The 24,882-nt window shown below is 35.8% G+C and overlaps 1 protein-coding gene across 5 annotated transcripts; it reads right to left on the bottom strand.

Annotated features, from left to right (window-relative positions):
• Positions 1-2,521: 2,521 nt before the first annotated feature.
• Positions 2,522-23,245, bottom strand: LOC117337427 (E3 ubiquitin-protein ligase TRAF7-like). Of its 5 annotated transcripts, none has more exons than XR_004534812.1 (17): positions 22,807-23,245; positions 19,514-19,626; positions 17,702-17,848; positions 17,247-17,353; positions 16,560-16,681; positions 16,045-16,187; positions 15,609-15,702; positions 14,153-14,294; positions 13,415-13,519; positions 12,647-12,724; positions 11,791-11,877; positions 10,658-10,793; positions 8,433-8,581; positions 8,095-8,244; positions 7,611-7,730; positions 5,382-7,477; positions 2,522-5,351 (listed from the first exon to the last, which is right to left on the bottom strand). XR_004534812.1 is itself a non-coding variant. In XM_033898409.1 (16 exons), the coding sequence occupies exons 1-16, from the start codon at positions 23,094-23,096 to the stop codon at positions 7,430-7,432; spliced, it is 2,031 nt and encodes a 676-aa protein (XP_033754300.1). In that variant the 5' UTR covers positions 23,097-23,245; the 3' UTR covers positions 2,522-7,429. The 5 variants fall into 5 exon arrangements, 2 of the variants coding, with proteins under 2 accessions (XP_033754300.1, XP_033754301.1); XR_004534813.1 differs by having other exon boundaries at positions 2,522-5,321; XM_033898409.1 differs by having other exon boundaries at positions 2,522-7,477.
• Between the last annotated feature and the right edge of the window lie 1,637 nt (positions 23,246-24,882).

Raw genomic sequence — 24,882 nt, 5'->3', positions numbered from 1 at the left:
TAGGTATTGGCATCAAATAGTCCGACTTCATGGTGTACTATGGGCGTGCATTTTCGGATAAGATATAGAATCTACTTAAACACTTTCGCAAGACAAGCCAAATGAGCATCAAGCGTTATTGACACTTTAGTGCAAAAGAATTTCACTTGAGTGTCAAAAACATTATTTGAAGTAATTTTCGACTTTCAAAATGAAGCACAATTATTGGTCACCTAATGAGCGAGGATTTATCAATTTCGTATCGACCAATATATAACAAGACTTTTATTTTGTTAATTAAGTTGCAAGATAAATCCTTTTTAACAAAAATCATACTGGAGCAACCCCAGGCCCTCAAAATTTGAAACCACTGCTTCACATTGACAACGGCATTAAACTGAATTGCTTTGATAGAATGGATTTTGTTCGACTATTTACATCTTTGTGATAACTCAATTTATGTGCAGAGTACATAATAGATCTTGGAGTTAGTCCAGTTTCGGAGAAAACGCGATATTAACACTCGAAGCCGACAAAATATGAAGAAAAAACAGAGGCAAGCTGAAAATCTGTAGGGCATTTAAATCGGGTAAGTTACAAAATACATTCAAAATAACTTCAGACAACCCGCCGACGTGTTCATAAGCCACATTCTACGTTATGTAAGAAGGAATGATGAATTGTATTTACCGTGTTACTGCTTTCCCAACTTCAAAACTGAAACCCCTAGCCCTACCTAGCATCTCCCCTTCCTGTGGGGTTTAACAGGGCGATACTGTCGCAATGTGCCCTAGCGATGCGAAAACCCCTTAAAAGTCCTTATGTAAAATAAAAGATATTGAATTGGTTACAAAAAATGCTACTTTGATGGTTAGTATATAACTTCCCAAGTAATATATGTTCTATAATTGCTTTTCCCCAACTTGAATCGTACACAAACCACAACAGCATCAATAGAACAAAGAACTTCAGATTAGACATTATAATTAGTCTGATGTGTACTTTGCAAGTTGAACTTTCGTCGGAAATCAGAAGCGTGTCTGTTGTGAATGATGTTGTCAAAAGATTTATTTCCACAAGGAAGTCGAATGTATTTCCAAATGAGATCACGATATCAAACACACAACATTTTCATCAACCTGTATCGCACGGAAATCTAGATACTGGGCACAAGACCTTGCGTTTCGGATCACCCGGGACACCGTAGGTAGGGGAAGCAGGGATATAACAATCTAAAATCTAAAAATGGAAAATTACACTTTATACCATACAGGTTGGTAGCAAGCTGACAGTGCTGGTTACATTGTAAGTAGTTCGATCAAAGTGGCTGATGTTGAAGAGCGGGTAGTATCCAAGTTCTACTGGGTGTATCCGATAGACATGGTTGAGTGCGGGTCTAGATGCCGAGATATAGATGGCCTCTTTAACCCCTCTCTGGAACCAGCGCAGGTCCTGGTCTAGAACATTGATGTTCTGTGCCGCAAAGGAGTGGGAGCGCTGGTTCATGTGTGCTCCCACAGGTGATGATTCCCTGCGGTGTTCTATGACCCTCTTCCGGAGAGCTCTCTCTGTCTCGCCTACATATGTAGCTGGACAGTCTGCAGCTCCTGACTTATCTAGTGTATTGGTCTTATCCTTAGGAGCCACTAGCATGCTTCGGATGGTGTTGACTCGCTTGGTGTGGACCATCACGTCCAGCTTACAGATCTTTCTGGCTATAGCCTCAGACACGCCGCCCACATAAGGAATAGTGCAGATATGTTCTTTAGCTGGGTGTTCCCTGAGCGTAGAAGGGTGGAGTGTCTTCTTCATGTTGCTATGCTGGTTCCATGCCCAGTTGCTGTAGCCGGATATACTCAGTACCTGCTTTAGGTGGTCAATCTCCTGCTCCAAACTATCATCCGTAGAACAAATAGTGTTCGCCCGATGAGTAAGAGTTCTTATAACCCCAAGTTTGTGTTCAAGAGGCTGGTGACTGTCATACTGCAGGTACTGATCTGTATGCGTCGGCTTACGGTACACACTGAATGTGAGGCTACCATTATCCCGCCTTGTAATGAGGGTGTCCAATACTGGGATCTTATCAGAACAAGGGTGTCATCTACGTAGCGGCCCCAGTATCTAGGCCGTTCAATGAAAGGGGTCAGCGCATGTGATTCAAAATGTTCCATGGACAAATTGGCCACTATAGGGCTCACTGGTTAACCCATGGCTGCCCCCTCGGTCTGTTAGTAGAAATCACCCTCATACACAAAATAGGTGGTGGTGAGACAGATGTCCAAGAGATCAGCGATCTGTGTAGGGGAGAGAGAATTCCATAAGCTCTTTATTATAATAGTAGCCTCAGGTATGAAAAAAAAAATCAAAATATTTGATGCCTTATTTGCAGGCAGAACCACAACCTGTCGTGTAAATCTTTTAGTGAGGTTTTGACATAGTAGGGACCAAGACATACAGACTTGTGGTTTTGCTTTTATTTTGGATTTTAAGCTACTCAATGTTGTAAGAAGTATGGACATAACTAAAAATTACAACGAAATTACTATTTCTATTATAAGCTTTATTAAAACATTTTCAATAAAAGCAGTATCACTCTTTCAAATTAGTTTTCAGACACAATTTCTCTTAAACCATATATAAATACACACTCCTCATTTACATACATGTAGTATGAACATTTTAATACCATTTTTAATTTGTCGGGAATGATAAACCACTATAAAATATAATAAAACATTAGCATTCATGAACAAGACTATAAAACGTCATCACGTTCTCTCTCGTCCTGTCTCTGGAAATGGCTCTTTGGGAGATTTAAACGTAAAATTAACCACGTAAGTGTGCTGAAAATAGCAATGATTGAATACTTCAACACAAAACTGATGAACAATGACTTGAGGACAATTATACGACGGTGGACCCAGTGAGACAATACTGAAACACTTGAACCATTAAGGGCTCCCCAACCCTGGCAACTTGTATCAAATATATATATATACATGTATTCACGTATTTCTAAAAGAGAGAGGGGCAACGTTCCCTTATATATAATTAGTGAAAGTGATGTTTCATTATTTATTGCAAAAGCTTTAAAGCCACATACTCCCGAAGAAACATATATCAATGTTTATATTTTGAGCTTTTGACAGTTTTCGGACTTGATACATATATACCTAACAGACTATGGTGAATCAGAAACTGAAAGAAAGTGTGAATTTATGCAAGTATACGGAGAATTCCCAAAAATAATAACTGCCGGACCAAGTTTCTCTGAAAATTAGTCCCACAATGCAACGGCGGGTTTTACAGGCCAAACAAAATGGCGGAACGCCAAAAGCGTGGACCTAGGAAAACGGAGACAGATTCTGCCAAAAGTAGACGCAAACGTGAGTGGAATCGGCAAAACCCGAATATTTCATTAGGAAAGGAAATGAATCGTTGGAACTTAGCGAGAAAATAAAAGGGAATAGACTCGAATTCCGATTTTGCCGGACGTCTATTGGATTGCTGGTTAGCTTTTGAACATTGTCAACTTCACCATCTAGAATTTTATCGATGTTTTGTTGTATGCATATTGCTTCATTTTGAAATTGAGTATTTAAATGTTAACTATGTTTATTTTGTTCAGTTATTATGCGAATATTCTGTTAATATGTTTAAATGAAAGCATTATATCAGGCAAAGTTCACGTATGCTCGATATGTAAACAACGGCCCTGTGTGTAGTTTTATATGCAGTGCACGTTGTTATAGCCTCGTTCTCGCCTCCGTGACAAATCTCGCGATAAATATAAATGCGGCAAGTTATTTTTATACACTGATGTCTCAAGGACACCCCCCCCCCCCCCCCCCCCCCCCCCGTCAAGTGTCCAGGCCAGTGGTCATTTTAATGTTAGGAGAGCATGAATGCGCATCTTGGATTGCCATTATACACGTGTGCAACTAGGATTTTAGGTTGTTTGGGAGTATGTGGCTTTAATACTTCAAATCAGTATTGTTAATGGATATTATTGACAGTCAGATTTCCAATATATCTTGTGACAGAAAATTTATTGAGCAATATTTTTTCTAGTAAACATGTTCGCCCTTAAACATAACTGACAACTTTTAGTTCTTAATCATAAGAGATCATTATGATTTCCACAAGTACTTGAACAAGTTCTCATTTGTGTACATTCGTGTAAATAAACGAGTATCTTTTCATCAAAATGGAATTCACAAAGAAAAATTAAACTGAAGGTAATGTATCAACGAGAAATATGAATGGTCCAGAAATACCTGTCCAGTAATCAAACACATGTATGCTTAGTTGTCACTAACATGAAGAGAAATAACGATTTTTCACAGCATACGGTTAAAGCCATAATGTTAAGTGATATGAGATAATTACCTCTGATTTGTATATTTGCAGAATATGTATCGTCCATGATCTTTCAATTTTCAGCTACATCAGGACACACATATATGATTATTTGCAGTCAAACTTGGCTGCACATGATTATAAGTTTATAACACAACAAACAAAAAATACACTTAATTACACCAAGTTCTACCAGATTTTTCATGAAATGTCACAGTTTCGTTTTCTAGTGTCCATAGATACTTAAATTCTTGCTACACAAATAACATTGATATAAAAAGCAGAATAATTCAAATATAACCATATCGCTAATTAAAACAAGTTTCTTGATCACAATATTATTTTATATTTCATTATAACATGACAAATTCGGCCAGGTGAATCAGAATATTTAATTATTATTTGTTAATAATCATGTCTATTTAAACTGAGGTAAGACGTTTTTGGTCAGATGATTTTAAGCTCCATTTTCAAAACACCAGGAAGGTGCATGTTTCACAAACATTTTTTTTTAGTTTCCTAGGATGCAGCAGCAATTTTGTCACTGTTAGGATCCTGTTCTTTATTTTGTTTTAATTTATTCTTTTATTTACAGTTTTGTTAGTATTATTGTTATATTTGAATTTGACCTTCATAATTTGTTCATTAAGATTTTGTTGCACTTTCTTAAATCTAAATATAACAAAACATGTATAGCACCATCATACCACCTTCAAACTATTTAGTTGATGGAAGACACATTTATAATACAACCTGCTAGTCAAGTGCTAACATTTTAAAACCTGTTAGTGCTAACACATGTAAAACCTGTTAGTGATATCACCTGAATAGCCTGTTAGTGCTAACACTTGTAAAACCTGTTTGTGCTAACACCTGTAAATTCTGTTTGTGCTAACACCTGTAAATTCTGTTTGTGCTAACACCTGTAATTCCAATCCTGTTTGTGCTAACACCTGTAATTCCAATCCTGTTTGTGCTAACACCTGTAATTCCAATCCTGTTTGTGCTAATACCTGTAATTCTAATCCTGTGTGTGCTAATACCTGTAAATCCTTTTAGTGTTAACGCCTGTCAAACCTGTTGGTGCTTACATCTGTTAGTGCTAGCACTTGTTAAACCTGTCAGAAGGTGTGCTGCTTTGTAGCATCATACCACTTGAACAGCATATAAACCATAATACTCAATATACAACAATATGATTGTACAAATGATATCAGCACCTTTCAATACAAACTGAGTGCTACATATCTTAGAGTCAAATTTAATTACCTGGGGGTAAACAGCAGTTTAGTTTGGTCCAAACCTATGAAGCTGTTGTAAAGTGTTCAGCGTTTTACAAGGTGTGTGCTAGGTACAAACCTACTGTGATGTGGTAAATTATTTCGTGTACAACTAGTGGTGTGATCTGTTCTATACTGAGATACAATGTTATTGTTACCTCTACAATACATGTAAATAATAAGAAAATAATGAAACAATATTGCACTAATTAATGGAAATATGCAGGTCAAAGGTAGATCAATACAATTTATATATTATATGTAATGGATCTGTCAAAATGAAGGTTAATTACATGTAAGTAGGTAAATACGTTCATTGTACCTATATCACAGACAGAATGGGACATACACTTTCAGATAATTTGTGAACAAGCTGAAGAAAAATTTGTGAGATTTCCTAAATTGTCAATTAAAATATTCATATGAAAAGATGAAAAATATACAATGTAAATCATTTTGATCAATAAAATTACATGTAGCAACAGGTATGTAGCTACTTATTCAACAGTGAAACGTAAATCATTTGAACTGGTGCCTGTATTAAGGCACAGTTACACAAGTTTTTATTAGGCATATTTTAATTAGTAAACGAAAATAAAATTCAATTTATTTTATGTTGAAAGGCACATAACACAACATCACCAAAGTGGTTTTAAAAAACATAAACAAAAAAACTATTTAACACTATTGTTGTAAATGAAAATTAATATCTGGAATGAAAAAAGCCCAAAAAAACAAAGAATGATTTATAAAAATTAAAAAAAATAATAAAATAATGAATGAAGTATGGTGAGTGAGAACCCTCTAGTATGAGGGCATCTTTGTATCTGTTGGTAAAAAAACACTATTGTTAACCTTAAATATATATTGTATATATCACATCAGATTTCTAATGAAAACAATAACTATAACAATAGTTCACATAATTTTCACACAATAGTTAAAATGAGTAATATTATAGTAATTATTTGCTACACACATGTAATAACAGTCCTATTTTAAATATAACAATCATGTCATCAAAATATTTCCCAGTGGTATCTACAAAACACTTAGGAAATTAACAAAAGAAGAGAAGCCACTCATGTCTTCTCCTCTACTAGATTATAGATTCCTACCTGATTGTAGTTTTACTACACTAAAATTGATATCAGCAAGGCACACAAGTACAAAGAAAGTTACCTTTGGAGTTAAATTTTATATTAATTTTAAATCTTGACCAATTCAATATAATCTGACCACATGACCTATCATTTTGACCTTTACAAACAATACAGCAGGTGACCTCATCACGCATTGTTCAGTTATCAGGTATATCCAATACAGTGCCAGAGTCCTGGGGCATCATAACTATATATATCTTTATATCTATATTTATATCTATAACTTGCCTACAATAATTTCTTCCATAATTGAAAAATAAATGTAAATGCATCTAAAAGAAATAAATTCCAATCCACCTGTCATCAGTATGGTAATGTCAGCAGGTCATGGTGGTCCGACTATACCTTCTCTGAACCAAGTTGTTTGGTCCTCATCTTTATAATGCATCTCTCCCAGTTTTGGTCAGACAACTACATGTATACCAAAACCTTTGAAATACAGTTTTCTTTGGGTTTTTTTTTTATAAATATTATATAATCAAAAAAATCTAAGAGCACTTTTCTCAGATAAAATGTATTGTTCAGCAACATCTATAAAGTCACATCCAACTACATTGTACTTGTATAATGACCTTGACTTCTGTAGAATCTTTGACCTTCATCACAATCGAGCCTGTTATGACCTTGCACCAAATGACATTCACTTTCCTAAGTCTGTAGTGCAAAGCCCATTTGCATCTGGAAATATTTGAAAACCTGGAAGAAAATTTTAAAAGAAATCAGGTGACTATTGTTTATATTTGATTAACTTAAGTTTGGTATTTTTGTAATATTTTCAGATATACAATATTTCTGTAATAAAAGCTAGTAGTAAAAGCTATCTTTCTACCTTGATCTCATGGTCCTCTGAGCCTGATATGAGATAGTCTCCTAGCAGAGCGAGGGTGTTGACGCTGCCTTCGTGTCGCTTGAGATTCTGGATAGGCAGCATCAGTTCAAGGCTCCATATCTTCAACAGAAATATTATAATGAAAACCTCAGTTACAGTAATGAATTATTAATAGGAGTCTGATACAGGTTTACAAAATGCCTGTAAGATAAACTGATTTTCTTCATCATATTAAGCTACCAGTTAAATAGATTAAAAGGAAAGAAAACAATCAATCATAGAAAATACATTGAATTGTCAATCCTACCATAATACAAAGTTCATTCTTTACTCAAATTGAAACTAATGCAGGATATTCTAACATAGTGGTAATTCTGAATTCATGAAAGTCTATATACTTAGTATACCTAGCAAAATAACATGAAGGAAAAGCACAAATATTATTATAAAGAAAACAAATATTTTACGAGAGCCTCAGAATCACCTGTATGGCTTTATCAATCGAGGACGAGAAGAGAAAACAGCCTGAACGGGAGGATATCAGACTATTTATAGTGCCGATGTGACCCTGGAAAGATCTGGTATGCTGGTTGGTTTCTATGTCGAAACACCTGAATGTTCTGGTTGTAAGTCCCTACCAAAGATTAAAACACACATCAAATTCCCTCATAAGTTTTTAAAATGTTTTCATACACTGAGAATCAATATACCCAGATTTACCAATAACAAATTTCTGCAAGTCAATTCGTTAGTGAAGAATTGCAGTGACAAGCCCTAACAGTGATTCTGATTGGCCAGTTCATTCATGCAGATATCTCTCACCATTACAGACTTGTCTGTGGAACAAGAAAACAGAAATCTCCCTGAGGGTGCTGCTATAATGCTGGATACTGTCCCGATGTGGCCTTTAAATGACCCAATATGGTCATGTGACTCGATGTTAAACAGTTGTATGAGTCGGTTGTAGGTACCTAAACAGAAGTTGACACATGGACAATCTTATAGAAGTTACAGACAATCTCATTGATTTGGACTCCATGTCAGAAATATCAGAATATAAACTTTCAAGGTGTTTTGGGAAACTGACCACTGAATGTACTGCAGGTAGTTTGAAAAAAAAAGTATTCTTGCCTTAGTGTTAAATGTATATCTATATCAGCTCTCTTGGAAATCAAAATCCTGTGATCTTCGCAAAATATCAGATGCTCAATGTTGCAAGCAAAATAACCAGGCTTGCGAAAAATGTCAATAATGAAAAAGAAGTTAAAAAGAGAATGAAGCATATTCATTTGGTTTTATTCCATTTGACATTAAAGTTGCTCATAAAGTTTATAACTGTTAAGGTTAATTTCAAGTATTTCTTGTTTTGCTATTTAATGAGGATAAAATAAAATTTGGAAAATGATTCCTTGAGCATTAAATCATACAAACACTCAGACAGACTTTCTTTATTTTCTCTTTGTTGTAGAGATTGTGGAAATGTGAACCATCAACAAGAGATCCCAGAGGGATCTTGGCGCCCACCATTGAATGATCTTCATAAGTTCCATGTCAGATTGATCTTTTCTCTACTTTTCCCTTCATTTTACTAATCTGTGCAAATTGAGACATCCCTCCAGTATATATAAGAAATTTGAGATTTAACGATAATGGCTGTTTGTTTGCCAGGTTGTTTTCAGGACAGACTGGTCCAAAAATGCAATACAAGGGACCAGGGGGAACCTACTTATGAAATTTGAGCAAGATCCATTCAGTACTTTGAGAAATAGAGATAACAAACTTCAATTGTCAAAATCCAAGATGGCGTTCTGTCGGCCATATTGTTTTCCAATTGATCTCAAAATGCAATAAGCATAAAGAGGCACCAAGGGGAACCTCCATATGAAATTTGAGAAAGATCCCTACAGTACTTTCTCAGAAATAGCGATAACAAACTTCCAATTGTCAAAATCCAAGATGGCTGCCTGTCGGCCATGTTGTTCTCAGATTGGTCTCAAAACGCAATATGCATAACTAGGCACCGAGGGAAACTTACATATGAAATTTCAGATAGATCCCTTAAGCACATTCTCAGAAATAGCGATAACAAACTTCAATTGTCAAAATCCAAGATGGCTGCCTGTCGGCCATGTTGTTTTCCGATTGGTCTCAAAACGCAATATGCATAACTAGGCACCAAGGGGAACCTACATATGAAATTTAAGAAAGATCTCTTTAGTACTTTCTCAGAATTAGCGATAACAAACTTCAATTGTCAAAATCCAAGATGGCTGCCTGTCGGCCATGTTGTTTTCCGATTGGTCTCAAAATGCAATATGCATAACTAGGCAACAAGGGGAACCTACATATGAAATTTGAAAAAGATCCCTTCAGTACTTTCTGAGGATTAGCGATAACAAGAATTGTTTACGGACGGACGGAGGGACGGACGGAGGGACGGAGGGACGGACGGACGGAGGGACGGACGGACGACGGACCACGGACGCAGGGCGATTTGAATAGCCCACCATCTGATGATGGTGGGCTAAAAATACAAAATTTAAATTAATCTAGCTGAAATTATATGCATGTGACTGTTTTCTGGTACATTTTTACTTCATGGATATGTTTTCTTCCTCACATTGCTTTCTTATTTTCCTGTTAGTGGTGAAGTCAAAGAAAAGCGGGAAGAGAGTAAAACTTACCCCAAAGCAACATATCGCCAAAGTTTTTGTACAAATAACATATTATATCATAATAGTAGGAAAAACACTGTTTGAACATGTCATAAACAAAACAAGGTACAATGCAAGCCATGTCTTTGTATTCAATTTACAGCAATACTGTAACAATAAAGTTATTTATATAAATGTCTTTTTTCCGTATCTTATTAACGTGTTTCCTAATAAAAATTTCAATCCCATTTTGATATACTTTTAACTTAATCTATTGACAGTATTTAAAAAAAAAAAAAATATGGAACTTACTATATCTTGATTAAGATAGGGCAATTACAAATCTATCAAGACAAATCACCAGCCTGTCACACTGTATTGTTTTGACCTTACCTGCAATGACGTACTGATGTGTGATGGCCAGAGAGTACACTGACCCAAAGTCGTGGTCAATCTTCCCCTTCAGGTCAAATGTCCCAGTTGTGTCCCATATATCTATTGTGTTGTGTGACCCACTGTACAGACGGTCCTGTAAATACATGCTACTGTATAAATATCTGATTCTGTAAAAAAATATTTATTTTGTCATTTATATCGCCAATAATTAATTGCCCAGTGTTTGTACGCAGAATGCAGCTTTCTGATGAAATTGGTTGAGATTTTTTTCATACCTCTATGAAAAAAATCTGAAAATGATGCAAAATATGTGACGTCAATTTCAAAAATTAATTATAATCGTTGATGTCAATTATTTTTTAGTTTCATAGGGGTATGAAAAAAAATTGTGTTATGCGGATTCATACAGTTTTCAAACAATTTTTGTTCATATCCCAATGAAACTAAAAAACTGACATCAATGCTTAATTAAAATAATACTGTTAGTCAGTTTTAAATCATAATGAAAGATTTTTTTAAAACATTTTTTTAGTAAAGGGTACCACTTGCCAAGTTATATTCAAATGATAATATTTAGATGCAGAGTATTTTACCTTGTACACTGTATATAGGGTATGAGTGTCATGCCTTAGAATACTACCTTCTTAATGAAGAGCATGTCATTAATAATACATTATAATTTCAATGCAACATATATATGGACCCATAGTTTGGAAATTTGTGTAAAATTCCTGTGTATGGGACTTCATTTTCTGAGTAGTAATTATAACAATGGCAAATTATAACAATGACATGGTGTAAGATTAGTGTGTGTCAACAGATGCCACTTTTCATACATAGTATAACAGGGGTTTTAGTATATTGCAGAATCTAATATCTAACACATGTAGTGCCATCAATGGTAATTCTTACATTTGGTTGAACTCTTGGCCATAAACATATGCTGTACACAATATTTAACTTCAGAATCTGAATAGGTACTGATGTATATAAAGTATTATACATTTGTACCTAGCATGAGCTTATACAATGTACCTGGTAAAATATGATATGTGTAAGAACTCCATATTCATAAATTAAGAATTTTGATGATTATAAAAATACCTGTACAATTTGTACAGAAGACTGACCTTTGCCCTATTCAGACACAGAGCCCTCACCCAGTGGTGTAGTCCTGATACAGTGTGTTTGTGTGTCAGTGTCTTTGCTTCCCAGACCTGTACATAAAATTGAAACGAAATGTATTTTTCAAATATCCAAATTTGACATTTTTTCTTGATAAACCAATTACTGAATTAACACTTTGTACACAATGTAACAGTGTGTTTATGTAACACTAAGTAAAAGATCGGTTCATCATTTCTCTCAAAATAAGCTATCATAATCATAATAGTTTCAAGTTCATTCAGCTTTTGATAAAGACCTATGGAGCATTATTGACTTAAATATTCCGACTTTAAACTTAATAATTCTAGCTTATAAATATACAGTCGAACCTCATTATCTGGAAGTCAGTGGGGACATAAAATATCTTAAAGTTATCACAAGTAATCAAGGTAACAAAGTATACTTTATGTAGATTTTTACCACCGTTCTGTGACAGGACTGATTTTTTTCTTCTTGTTAAGCAGGTCTTTGAGTTATCAGGGTTTGAGATAGTGGAGATTGACTGTTACTGTATATATTTTATACATTTTATTAGGAAAGATCATGATTTCTAAAGATTTTATAGAATGTTTTAATTTGTACAAATGCAATTTGCTTTTGATTTGATATCAATTTAAAGCAATGTTTACATCAAAAGAATGTTTTTGTTAACCACAGTTTAATTTTTAAAGTTTAGTATGACAATTTCCCAAATACATTTACGGAACCTGGGCAGGACTACCATGTAGTCTGTTAAGATACTACCAGGTATAAAGCATTTTTAATAAGACAATCATTACACAGGTTTATACATTGTAGGTCCAAGAGGCCTGTACAGACCTTGATGACGGAATGTGATGAAGAGAAGAGGTAGTCGCAAACTAGCACCATGGCTGTGATTATATTGTCATGAGCGTTCTGGAATAGAAATTATAAACATGGTATAATGCAGTATGGAATTGTATGTATATCAAGATACTAACATTCCAAATTAAGTTATTTGACTTTTAAAAAAAAATTAAGCATAACTCCAAAAATTTGCTGTTTCTCTGATAATTTGCACCTCACAATGGTAACATAGTTCAGATAACATAGTTCAGGTAAAATAGTTCAGGTAAAACCAGTCAACCACACAGATAAAAGTAACACCAACTTTATCTGAGCTTGTTACGACTGATTCCTTACATCACTATTTTATCATTTACAATTAATCCTCATAAGTCCATACAGTGTTGTTGTTATGTTTATTTCTTTTAGACCAGGGAGGGGGTAGTTTATATACAACTCTAAACAGAGATGAAAATGGACTAAGGGCAAAAAGGCTGAAAATTAGATTACTCAATCTTTTCAATGGGAAAAATTACAAGTTTACATTACACTGATATTCTCAAAAAGGCTGAAATCAGCCAATCGGCTGAACATTTTCATCTCTGTCTAAAGACAAGTTGGGAACTAGCCAGATTTCTGAATATTTCCATGAGAGATAAGAACTGATGGAATATCTAACATAGAAACATCTGAGCAGTTCGGTGATAGTTAATCTACAACAGTAATACACAATGATCTACCTGATCATTTATAGGCACTGGTTATCTGCTGTCTCCTTACCTCAACATTGGAATGCTCACAGAGTGACTCCATATTCCAGGCCCTGATGGACATGTCACTACCACCAGTGTACAAAATATCTCCACTAGCAACCATTGTATGGACCTGTCATTAAAAAGTGAAGTTAAGCTAAATATTTTTCTGATCAGCAAAACATTTCTATTTAGTCAAAAATTAGAGGAGAGCATGTTGAAGAGAACATTACAATTGAAGAAAGGCAAATATTTTGTAATCTCCTTCACAATCTGGCAGGGGAAACATTACTGCTTTATCCTCCAGAGAATGTTCCTTGTCAGTTTACCAGAAAATCAAAACATTCCCAATGAATGAAATAGAAATGTTCAATATAAATCAAGTTTCCCTATAAGCTACCATCAATATGGTTGCCCTGCTATCTAGCTAGTGTTTACAAGAAAGTATTAATTGGTAGGTGTAAAATTACAATAGTAATCTTGACACTTTTCATTTTTTTCTGTGAACTACATGTACACTGTATATAGATGACACATGGGTTATCATTTAGATGATCTACATACAATGAACTTATCCACCACCAGTGTCCATCAGAATTGACTAAAGACAAGTTCTTATAAGTGGTACCCAAGGATATGTTGAATCAGATGTAAAATTATAGCATTACCAAAACAATCTCCCCCCATTGTGTAATAATTTATATATTCATACTGGATCCTGATATTTCCATCATTAACTTTACACCGTATGAGAAATAAAGCTTACCACTTTACTGTGGCCCTCAAGTGTTTTGATACAGCCCTTGGAAAGGGTTTCCATGTCCCAAACCTTCACTAGACCATCAGCTCCAGAGCTGCACAGCTTCTGTCGCTGTGTGGCAAGACACCAGACAACATCTTTGTGTCCCCTGAATCAGAGCAGATCAGAAACTTGAAAATATCCACACGCGAATATAATAACACATGAAAATATTGGCACGTGAATATTTCCACATCCAAGACGCAAGTTCCTGCTGTAAACCATGTCGTCCGTGATGTGTAACGTTGTCATGGTCGGTCATTTGTCTGAGACATTGCTATATTAATTAAAGTAATTAGTAAAATGATAATATTGCATCTAGTTTAATGTTGCTTGATCATTAAACTTTCTTCATTTCATGATAATTACGATCGCTTCTACGTTACTGTACATATCAATCGCAAAGCTGATCGGTCATTGTGTAGCTATATAGCTATAGGCCCCAAAACAGCACACGTTTCATTTGTGACAAAATAGATAAATCTGCTTGTATTAAAAATGTTAATGTTAAGTCTCCGCATGGTTATATGTTTTATTTAAATCAGAAACTATCGATAGTTAACTGTAATGAATGGTCCGTTTAATATATTAAAAATACGAAAGGGCTACTGTAGAAATAGGTCTATATATGTTGGTAAAATTAGGTCAGAACATCAATATGTCTGCTTTTTAATTGCCAAGTCATATTTAATTACTACCAAACTCATTTGATACCTGCAAAATCAACTATCGCTAATTGGGACACCTGGCGTTGTTTGGACTAGACATGAAAGCATAACACGTCACTCGGCATAACCGGACGTCCGATCCTTTCAACTTGACCGCGAGTGATGCCTCGCCTGGCCTGTCTACCTAGCTTGAGGGAGCAGGTTTACAGGTAATAGTTAGATCGGAAATAATTAAGAGGTGTTCAGTCGCAATTAAATAACGAACATACTTAGTTAACACTGCATTCAACAATACACAGATGATTTCTTAATTTATACCCTACAGTACGAGTACTGATAACGCATGTTATTTATACATTTTCAGGGCCTAAGTTGCAATCAGATGTCTCGTACGTGGTGTATTTTCAACTTAAAAAACTGAATCAACGCTAAAATATCTGATATATATATATATTAATGTTTTTTTTCTGTCACAGACGTAATGCAATGATCACACTTACAACCAATTAACCTAAACGTGTCTGTTGATCAAAGTTTGGTATATTTACTGGACCGATCGTCGCGAGCTTTCAATGGATTTTGCCGAAAATAATCTTACTTTATGTACATGGCCAATGACATCGCAGCGCATCATGACTGACAGCGCGAAAATATCCACACCGCGAACAGTTTGGAAGCTGACTAAGCGCAAATTTCAACGTGCGAAAATATCCACTTTTACAGTATTAAAATTATTACATGACAGTAACTATTACCTCAATGTCCCAATGCACTTGAACTGGAAAGGCATCTGCCAATCTTCCACCTTGAGTGGGGAGCCTGGAGGGGACCTAACCATCACTGCAGTACCTGGACATAAAACACAGGAGACAATTCATCAGTCCTTACAAACAACAGCAGTTACTTCAGAGAGCTATTATTTGAATACCTTTTATCTTTTTTTTTCCCTACATTTTTTTCACACAATTAAAAACAGAATTCGGAGAGTTAGATAGCACAATGGACAGTGAACAAGATATGTCATTGATTAGGAACAGGACAGGATAGGTCATTCTATATGTATATGCCCCCCCCCCCCCCCCCCCCCCCTCTCTATCCCACTTAAATGGTTGATGCATTAATAAAAGGATATACTACATTTTCCATGACTGACACTGCTTGTCATGAATCGGTTCTAGACTAATGACCTACTTGTACTATTGTAACGGTGTCTGGCTGCAGCCTCCTGGGAATTACCCGGAGACCCTGTTGACCGTCGATTTCTTCCCCCACTCAGCATCTGTTCCACCAATCCCTGTAGCTGTTCATACTTCTGCTGTAGGGCCAGTAGATTACTGTATACAACAAGTATATTTATCACACTTAAACTAAATGTCTATTTATTCCATATACTCAATTTCTCATCACTTTTGATATGTGCTGTAACCAAATATTGGATACAAGTGGTCATTTTGAAAGAAAATAAAATGAAGGTTTGGATTCAATAACTGCTACAGTATACCTTATTTAATGTGAAAGTTTATACAGTATCGGCTTTTAATATCATAGAAACTGGTTTTCAGCTCTTTAGATCCTGTCGTGGAAACAATTTCATATAACAATGATGAATTCTACATACGTAAGTTATTTCTTAATGTATTAAAGAAATAAAACATCATAATTAATAAGATCTTATTATGTAGATAATTGTAGTCTATCAAGACAACCTTGTGCATGCTGTGAGCTGTTTCTGCATATTCTCTCTCCCTCCCTCCAATAACTCAACTCGCTGTGTCAACAAACCAACTTCCTCCCTCAGTTCCTTGTTATTCTCCTCCAAGATACGGTTCTATCAAATTGAAAATAACACAGATAAATCATATAGTTACATGTATAAAACATCAAGTCTGATTAATCATCATATTGAAAACATTAGCTGAGTTGTGATAGAAGACAGTAAATATACATTTTGTAGATGCTTAGATATGTAGGTTTACTACTAACATTTTACATTAAATTTCCAATTCAAATTTTAAATTAATACATGTGTTTAAGCTTATTTTTTAAAATTCCAGGTTAAGAAATGTCCTAGTACATAACTATTTGTATACCTATATCATTTTTCACAAGATTTCAGAATGAAGTGGTTTATACTCTAACACACAACAATATGCTGATACAGAAGCAGTAATGTAGTTTATTTTTACCTTATTGATCCATACAGACCTCAGACGCCAGACATTCATTCATAGATGTGTTGGCTATCACTTGAAACTAATATCTGACCAAATAAATGTTGTGTGAAAAACTTTTTAAAAACTGAATGTTCAGTTCACTGAACCCATCTACCTCAGGATTTATCTATTTGTTGAGGGTCCAGGACATGGTAGTGCTTGAGAGTGAGAGTTGCATACCTGCTGATGGAAATCTTTAAAGCTAACACTCTTCTGGAGACCCCTGTATCCACAGGTAGTGTCCTCATGACTATGAACTTCCTCAGCAGTGCCCACAAACTCACATCCTATGGAACCAGACATACTCCATAAAGTAATTCAATCTCTTCACCAGCAAGTAAAAACTTTCTACTTAAACTTTTGATCAAGGTGCACATAGAATTTAAAATTACTTGCATTAATTAAAAGTACTTTAAAACAGACAGAAAACTGTTTTGATGTGATATGATATGGAAAAGAAAGAAAGAAAAAACAAAAAACAAATTGACACCAAGTACATATTTTCATATTTTAAAAGTGCCTAATGAATTGAAACTCTTTGTAACTGAATAAATGATATAATCTGTGTATAAAAATGATCTAATATATTATATATGCTTAATCCGACTTGACTTTTCTGTTCCAGACAAAAGTACCTTTTTCACAGTGTCCACATGGTGTGAAGTGACACACCTCAAGGTGTTGGTCAAGTTCAGACTTCCTAAACCTGCCACATCGACCAGCATTGTTTGGACACGGCACAGGGGCATACACACAGTTAGCTTCATGTTCCTCTCTCTTACCTATAAACCAACAATATAACACATCTACATAGTCGACATGGGAAGATTCAGTGGCGTTGAAATCAAAACACTCTAAATTCAAATCATGATAAATGTAGATCTGGAAGGAATTGATGGAAATTAACACTAGAAATCGTGTATAGCTGGTAGTCTGGGAGACATCGATCATCTGAAAGACTTTGGCCATACCTCAACAATATGATTTTGTGAACATGTATAATTCTATATTTTCCAATAGCTCATTAACATTTACAACCCTACACCACAGCACAGACTCAATGACATACCTATTATTTATATATAAAATTACCCAACACAGGTAATTACATGTACCTGCCACACTCTATGTGGCTGGAATCAGCAAGAACACTCTGCTTGTAGTCTATAGGCAGATTTACATCCAAACAGAACTGTCATACTAAATATGTGCAAATACTCTTCAATACATACAAGAAGTATGGTAAACAAACTTTGGTTTTTAATTCAAATACTGCTTAGCTTATTAAATTGTCACAACAAATACTCTCACTTTTCAAAAATATGTAAACATTTACTGTAACAGTGATTGGATTTCAGATGCCATTGTTGCACAGATTGGTATACAATTTAATCATATGATTATTTCCATTTTTGTAAATGTACCAAATTTTATCTTTAGATTACATCCCATGAAGATAATAGACAGGTACAATTGTAACTTACTGTAATGATACAAAAGTTCTGAAGTCATGAACCAACAAAATCAGACACCTGTAAAAACTTGTGTAATTTGCGCAGTTTTTTTGTACTGAAATAAAGTTAAAAGTTGAGGGTGCGCAAATTATACAGGTAGAAACGTTTTCAAGTTTTTTTTACGGTAGATTGTTATAATATCTTATTTATGATGCAAGGAATTATACATTTTGTTTTTTTAAACTGTGACTTTGAAGTACTAAAATTCCATATAAATGGATACAATGCCTGCAGCCACTTAATTGAGAGGGTCTTAGGTGTCATTCTGAAAATTTTATGATCACCATATAATCAGCATCATAATGAATATTTCTATTGTCAGTTGGTTGTTTGGTTGGTTGGATGATGGTACATCCACACAACATCTGAGCTAGGTCATATGTCATATATACAATTACAAATTTAGAAATTGATATGGCAAGTCGTTTGCTTAGAAAATATGGAAGGAAAACGGTTAATTATATCTATATGCATTTGCAATGTGCAAAGGGCCATCACTTCAGTGAAAAATGGAATTTTGACACAGGGTTCAAACTCAATCTGAAATCTGATAATGAAAAAGCCACATACAAAATAATAAATTGATGTGGCAAGCTGTGTGAGTAGCAAAAAAGGTAAGAAAAACAGGAATTCTTTGAATTTCCTATGTGCAAAGGGCCATAGATTGGGTAAAAACTGGAATACTGAAATGGGGTTCGAACTCTAACTGTAATTCATAATACCAAAGCCCTGTACTATGTCACAAATTGATGTGGCAAATGGTAAGGAAAATGTCTGGAAAACTGAAGTGTGACTGAAGCTACCTCCAATATGTGACAAGGGACAAAGTGATCTGTAAGTGTCCACAATGCTTCGCAGGTGATACAGAAAGTTGCAGTCTTGATACACCAATAACTAAGTTTTAATACAGAATTACAACAGTGACAAACTGACCAATTACAATGTGTTCCTGACAGCCACTGGGGTCCGAGGTAAAGCCTCCGTCAGTCTTAGTCACACCATACCGACAGTGGATAAGCAAATCTTCAATCTGTCCGACCACAATTCTGGAATAAAGATTAATGTTACAAATAAATACTTTTCTGTTACAGTTATAACTACACAGCCCATACAAATGTTTGATCTGACCAGGGGGCAACAAATAAATGACAAATAGAATCAAACACAACATCATTGTACGTTACTCTCACAGGTACTTGTGGACAGAATTATGATGTTTTTAATCAAAATGTTACATTATAGACGAGTAAATTATTGTATTGTCGCGAATGTGCGTGACGAGCTGACTTCTCTAAGCGAAGGTGTTTGTGTCACCTCGTCCCGGAGCTGATGTTCGACCGTGCGTGACTACAATCGGGGTAGTCTACACCTGGTCAAGCTTGTATACGGACGTATTTACTTACCCCACTCACGTGATCGTAGACTACACCTGCCATTGTCGGCAATATAGATATTTGAGTATATAACATTGTATATTCGGTCATCTTGCACAACATTGGTGTCAGCAGTAAAAACTCATTTTCATAAATATTTATACAGCGATATTCACTGTACATAAACGGTGTTGTATGTGAAAGCTATTTATAGCCACACGTCGCAGGACAGTGCACTATCAGTGCTATTGTTCAGTACTTAGCTGTGTTCACGAATCAGTTCGATTTTAACACGTCTGTTGTGTTTCAATATCGTGTGTCAATATGACTGGTAACATTGAAGTGATTCAGCAAACGGGAGATACGCTGGCAGATATCATTGCAGAAATTGATAACCTGATGATGCTGGTTAAGCGCAGGAGATCCTCACTGGGAACCTCCCCTACATCAGATAATTGTGTTCCTAATCGGAACTCTCCGCAGCAAATAGCCCATTCCCTTGCACCCTGTGCACCTTGTGCACCTTGTGGTGATGTAATTCAATATACAGAGGGTGAGGTTGTGATTCCTTTTCTAATTCAGTTAGGCAGTGGTGAGGGGGAGAAAGTCTCTACAATCTTTTCGGAGAGGGGTACCTGTTGTGAGGGAGTTTCTGAAACTGTTGACAATGTGCTACGTCGGACAGCGCAAGGGTCCGGAGTTTTAGACACGGGTGTCATTGATTGTGAGTTGGTTGATGCTGATCAGCTGAATGTTGGGTGCCGGCCTATGAGTCTCATCCACAGACAAACTTATGTGGGGAGAGAAGTGCATGTAGAGAGTGAAATGTTGATGAAGCCAACGCCGCGTGAGTTCAAGGGCAATGGGCTTACTGAGGGTTCTAAGGAACGTGGCCCGTTGGATCAACCATGTGGAGGCTTTAGGGACCTTGTTGCACCCAACCATTTAGCGTTATATAACCATTGCTGTCCTCTCGAGATGCTGTTGCTGGGGTCGGTGTAAACTTGATATCGTTTACTGGGGAAGGTACATACAGGATAGTAACCGAAGCAGAGTTTATGAACAGTTCAGGGTGTATGTTTCCAACTGGGTTCCACGACTGGTTTTGTCCTGTTAACTGCGTCCAGTCTAATCCACCTAGTAGGATCAATGAAATGGAGAGCTATATCTCCTCACGTGTCTTCATTGTTGTTCACAATGTAGATCCATGTCGTTGTAGGATTCGAATGGTCGACAAGGGATTCCGCTGGGGTTGCTCCTACTTCTTAGACTGCCCTGCAGTATGTCGGCTGGCGTGCTTGGGGCTCCGCCAGTAATCCTTCATTCTGGAATCGAATGTCGTTTACAAAGTGTCTCTGTTTACTACGGTGAAGGGATCGCTGAAGGTGCATCAGATGGACGGAGACCAGGGTTTGCTCTATTGAATGAGGGTCGTTGTCCTGTCGGTCATTCTCATAAAGACTGGGGCTGTTGTCGACTTCACAGGTGGCTGACCCTAGGTACTTTGGGGATGGTTGAGCACGTCCCTCGCCATGCCATACCTCAGGGTTGTGTATCCCATGATGGCCTCAGACATTTGAGGTGCGTTGGGGATGATGGTCGTCTCTCGGCGATGTGCCTTGTGTTGGATCCTGCTGGTCCGGGGGGCAGCACTCAAGGTGGTGATCTCGGTTTGCCAGTGCTGCCCGGATCAAGGTCCTATGGTGAATCGGGGAGAAACACTCCAGCTGGAGAATGTTGTTGGGTGATCTGCATTCCTGCAGAGGACTTGTTATTGGTTGGATGGTTGCCCTGCCTGTTTCCCGTGCTATGCGGATACATAGTTACTTGTCGGTGATGGGCCGGCTGTTCGGGGACGTCATCCGAGGTTCGGCAAGATGCGCAGTTGGCTCAATCGTTGCTGACATGGGTCGATGCTTTGCTCAGTTCGTGAACAGCTGTTGAGTTCCTGCTACGAGAGAGCTTGATGCATTTTTGAAGTTTGTCATGCAATGGCATTGGGGTTGACCTTATTGTTCCGATTCAGCTGCAGATGCTGATGCTTATAGCACATTCCATTAATAAAACGGGGAGGAGTGTTGTGAATGTACGTGACGAGCTGACTTCTCTAAGCGAAGGTGTTTATATGTCACCTCGTCCCGGAGCTGATGTTCGACCGTGCGTGACTACAATCGGGTAGTCTATACCTGGTCAAGCTTGTATATGGACGTATTTACTTACCCCACTCGCGTGATCGTAGACTACACCTGCCATTGTCGGCAATATAGATATTTGAGTATATAACATTGTATATTTGGTCATCTTGCACAACAGTATTACAATCGCATGCTTAATTTGTAAAAAAATATATTGAACCTTGGCCTTAGTATTTATAAGGCGAAGGAACGATATATCTTTTTACAAATTAAGCATGTGATTGTAATACAATAATTTACTCGTCTATAATGTGATTGTAATACAATAATTTACTCGTCTATAATGTAATATTTTGATTAAAAACAATCATGTCCACAAGTACCTGTGGTTACTCTTAATTGCCTTTCACCAATTATGAAAAGACCCGATGACTTTTTTCTTAATATTGAATATCATCTGTCTGAATATTAGACATGTGCAATGTATGTGGGTATGTATTATAAGTCGTGTTTTATTCTGCATTACGGGGATAACACTCTAGAAAAGTTGAATGTATATATTACCAAGATTTCTTTTTTTTATTAATATATGTGTTTGAGGGTTGAATAATGTAAAAACCTTACGGAACCCATACCTTTAGGTGATGGTTGTGTATGTACATGGTCGGTCAGTGTAATGTAGTATATTATATAAATTAGTAATTAGAAGTAAGCTTACCTGTTGACGACGAGTTGTGTTGTGTCACACGGTTGACTATCTATTGGACAGCGGGTGATTCTGAAAGCGCACTTTCTGCAGAACGTGTGGCCACATTTAACACTAATAACAGGGTCAAGGTACAAATGTTTACAAACTGTACATTTAAGATGGGGTGACGGTTCTTCAACAAGTAATACCGGTAGCCCATCTTCAGTTTCGGAATCCCGAGTCAGGTGGATTTGATTTTTTGTTTTTATGATCGGGCTTTCATCTTTTTCAAGCTTGTAAGTCTCTGAAATAAATGCCATTTGCTTCACATTGTCTGCTGATGTATATGTTTAGAACAAATCATCTACTTCCTAGTTCCCATATTCTGTTGGGTTTTCCCTAGCTCTGAATGTATTTTCCATCTTCTCTTTCCTGCTTTCCAAACACTATCGACGTTAATGAAGTGCTTAGTATCGGATTCGTTCAGAAGTGAAACATTCAGAGGAACAAAATGCACAACGGTTCGTTCGATGACAAACATGTTAGAAAAATAAATAAGTAACTGGACGAAATAGCTTAAAACATAGTTTAAAATATTTTAGTACATTATTTTTTATTTCAGATTCAATAGTCGATTAAATTGTTCGTGGATAAATTCCAAAAATATATTAGAATTTAATATTTCAAAATTCATATTTGAATCCGACTCCCGATTTTGTTTTATCCTTCACACACAATATGTTAACATCCGGTATTCGGGGGTTAGACGATTTACAGGATCGGGCAGAATCGGGCAGAATCGGGCAGGATCGGAGTAGAATCGGACCGTTTATGCTATGCCAATGCATTTATTTTGGTTTTAAACTGGCATTTCAAAAACATTATTGCATAATTTAAACAAAATAATATGAATTATTGATTATTTTCCACATAAACACACTGCGCACACCGAAACAAAAGACGATTTACAGGATCGGGCAGAATCGGAGGTATAACGTATAGGATCGGACCTTTTAGTTATCTGTTATGTATTTAGTTGGATTATATATTTTATTCATTACTTATTCAGTTAATATTTATATATCACATTACTTGATATTTCTGGTAAACTGCTTTGGTATAATATATATATATAATTATATAGATCGTGAGTTCGAGGCCCGGTCAGGGCGGAAAAGTTGTCTTCCTTCGTCATTTGTGTTTCTAAGCTATATGTATATATAATTTTATATACATGTATATCTATATCTATTTGATCTTTTGTTATTACGTGTTCAAATTTGGAAGTTATAAATATATACATCGCCTACATTAATTATTAATTACTTTGTTAGATGCTATATATATCGTGTTTCTTATAACTTTCGTAGGTTATATCAGGTAAATAATGTGAGGATCCAGTGTTATCTGGTTGGTATACTGTTTATATTACTTCTTTGACACACACACACACATATATATATATAATCTTTTGTTATTACCTGTTCAAATCTTTGGAAGTTATAGATATATAAATCGCCTAACTCGAAATTAATTATTAATTACTTTGGTAAATGCTATATATATCGTGTTACTTTTAGCTTTCGTAGGTTATATAACATATCAGGTAAATGATGAATTACGTATTTCGGAAGTCAAGACATACCGTAAATTATGAACATTTCTTTGCGTACTTCTGTTGTTAATATTTTTACATTAATAGATATATTAATGTTTAAAAAAGATATACTCAAAATTACCAAAAAATATCCAATGTCTTTTTACTTTAAAATAACTTTATACATTTATATTAACCTTGTCTGAATGTTATGTGTACTTTAGATATTCTGTTAATGGTACTTCTTCGTTATGAGAGGAATAAAGGCAAAAATAATCATGTAAATGATGAATCACATACCTAGGAGGTAAAAATATACCGTAAAATATGAAATATATATATACATGTATATGAGTTTCGTACCTCGAGAGTCAAGCTATACCGTTAAATAAGCAGACTATAATATGTTTATTATGAAATGATATGTTCGAAATCATTAATCTTTTCAGTGTGACACTTAATATACATATGTGAATCTGAATCTGTTTCTCAATTGTCAAACTGGCTGG

This window comes from Pecten maximus, chromosome 11, assembly GCF_902652985.1.
Source record: "Pecten maximus chromosome 11, xPecMax1.1, whole genome shotgun sequence".
In the NCBI taxonomy this organism is placed as follows: Eukaryota; Metazoa; Mollusca; class Bivalvia; order Pectinida; family Pectinidae; genus Pecten; species Pecten maximus.
Note: the sequence above shows the minus strand (reverse complement) of the source record. Positions and strands in the feature narration are given on the sequence as shown.

Bases quoted from the DNA above. Each gene is read 5' to 3' on its own strand.
- LOC117337427 (XM_033898409.1), bottom strand. From the start codon at position 23,096: ATGGCATTTATTTCAGAGACTTACAAGCTTGAAAAAGATGAAAGCCCG. The intron at 16,682-17,246 runs GTATGCAACTCT...TCAATTTGATAG, and splicing joins TTAAAGATTTCCATCAGCAG to AACCGTATCTTGGAGGAGAA. The intron at 14,295-15,608 runs GTAATAGTTACT...GCTCTGATTCAG, and splicing joins AAGTGCATTGGGACATTGAG to GGGACACAAAGATGTTGTCT.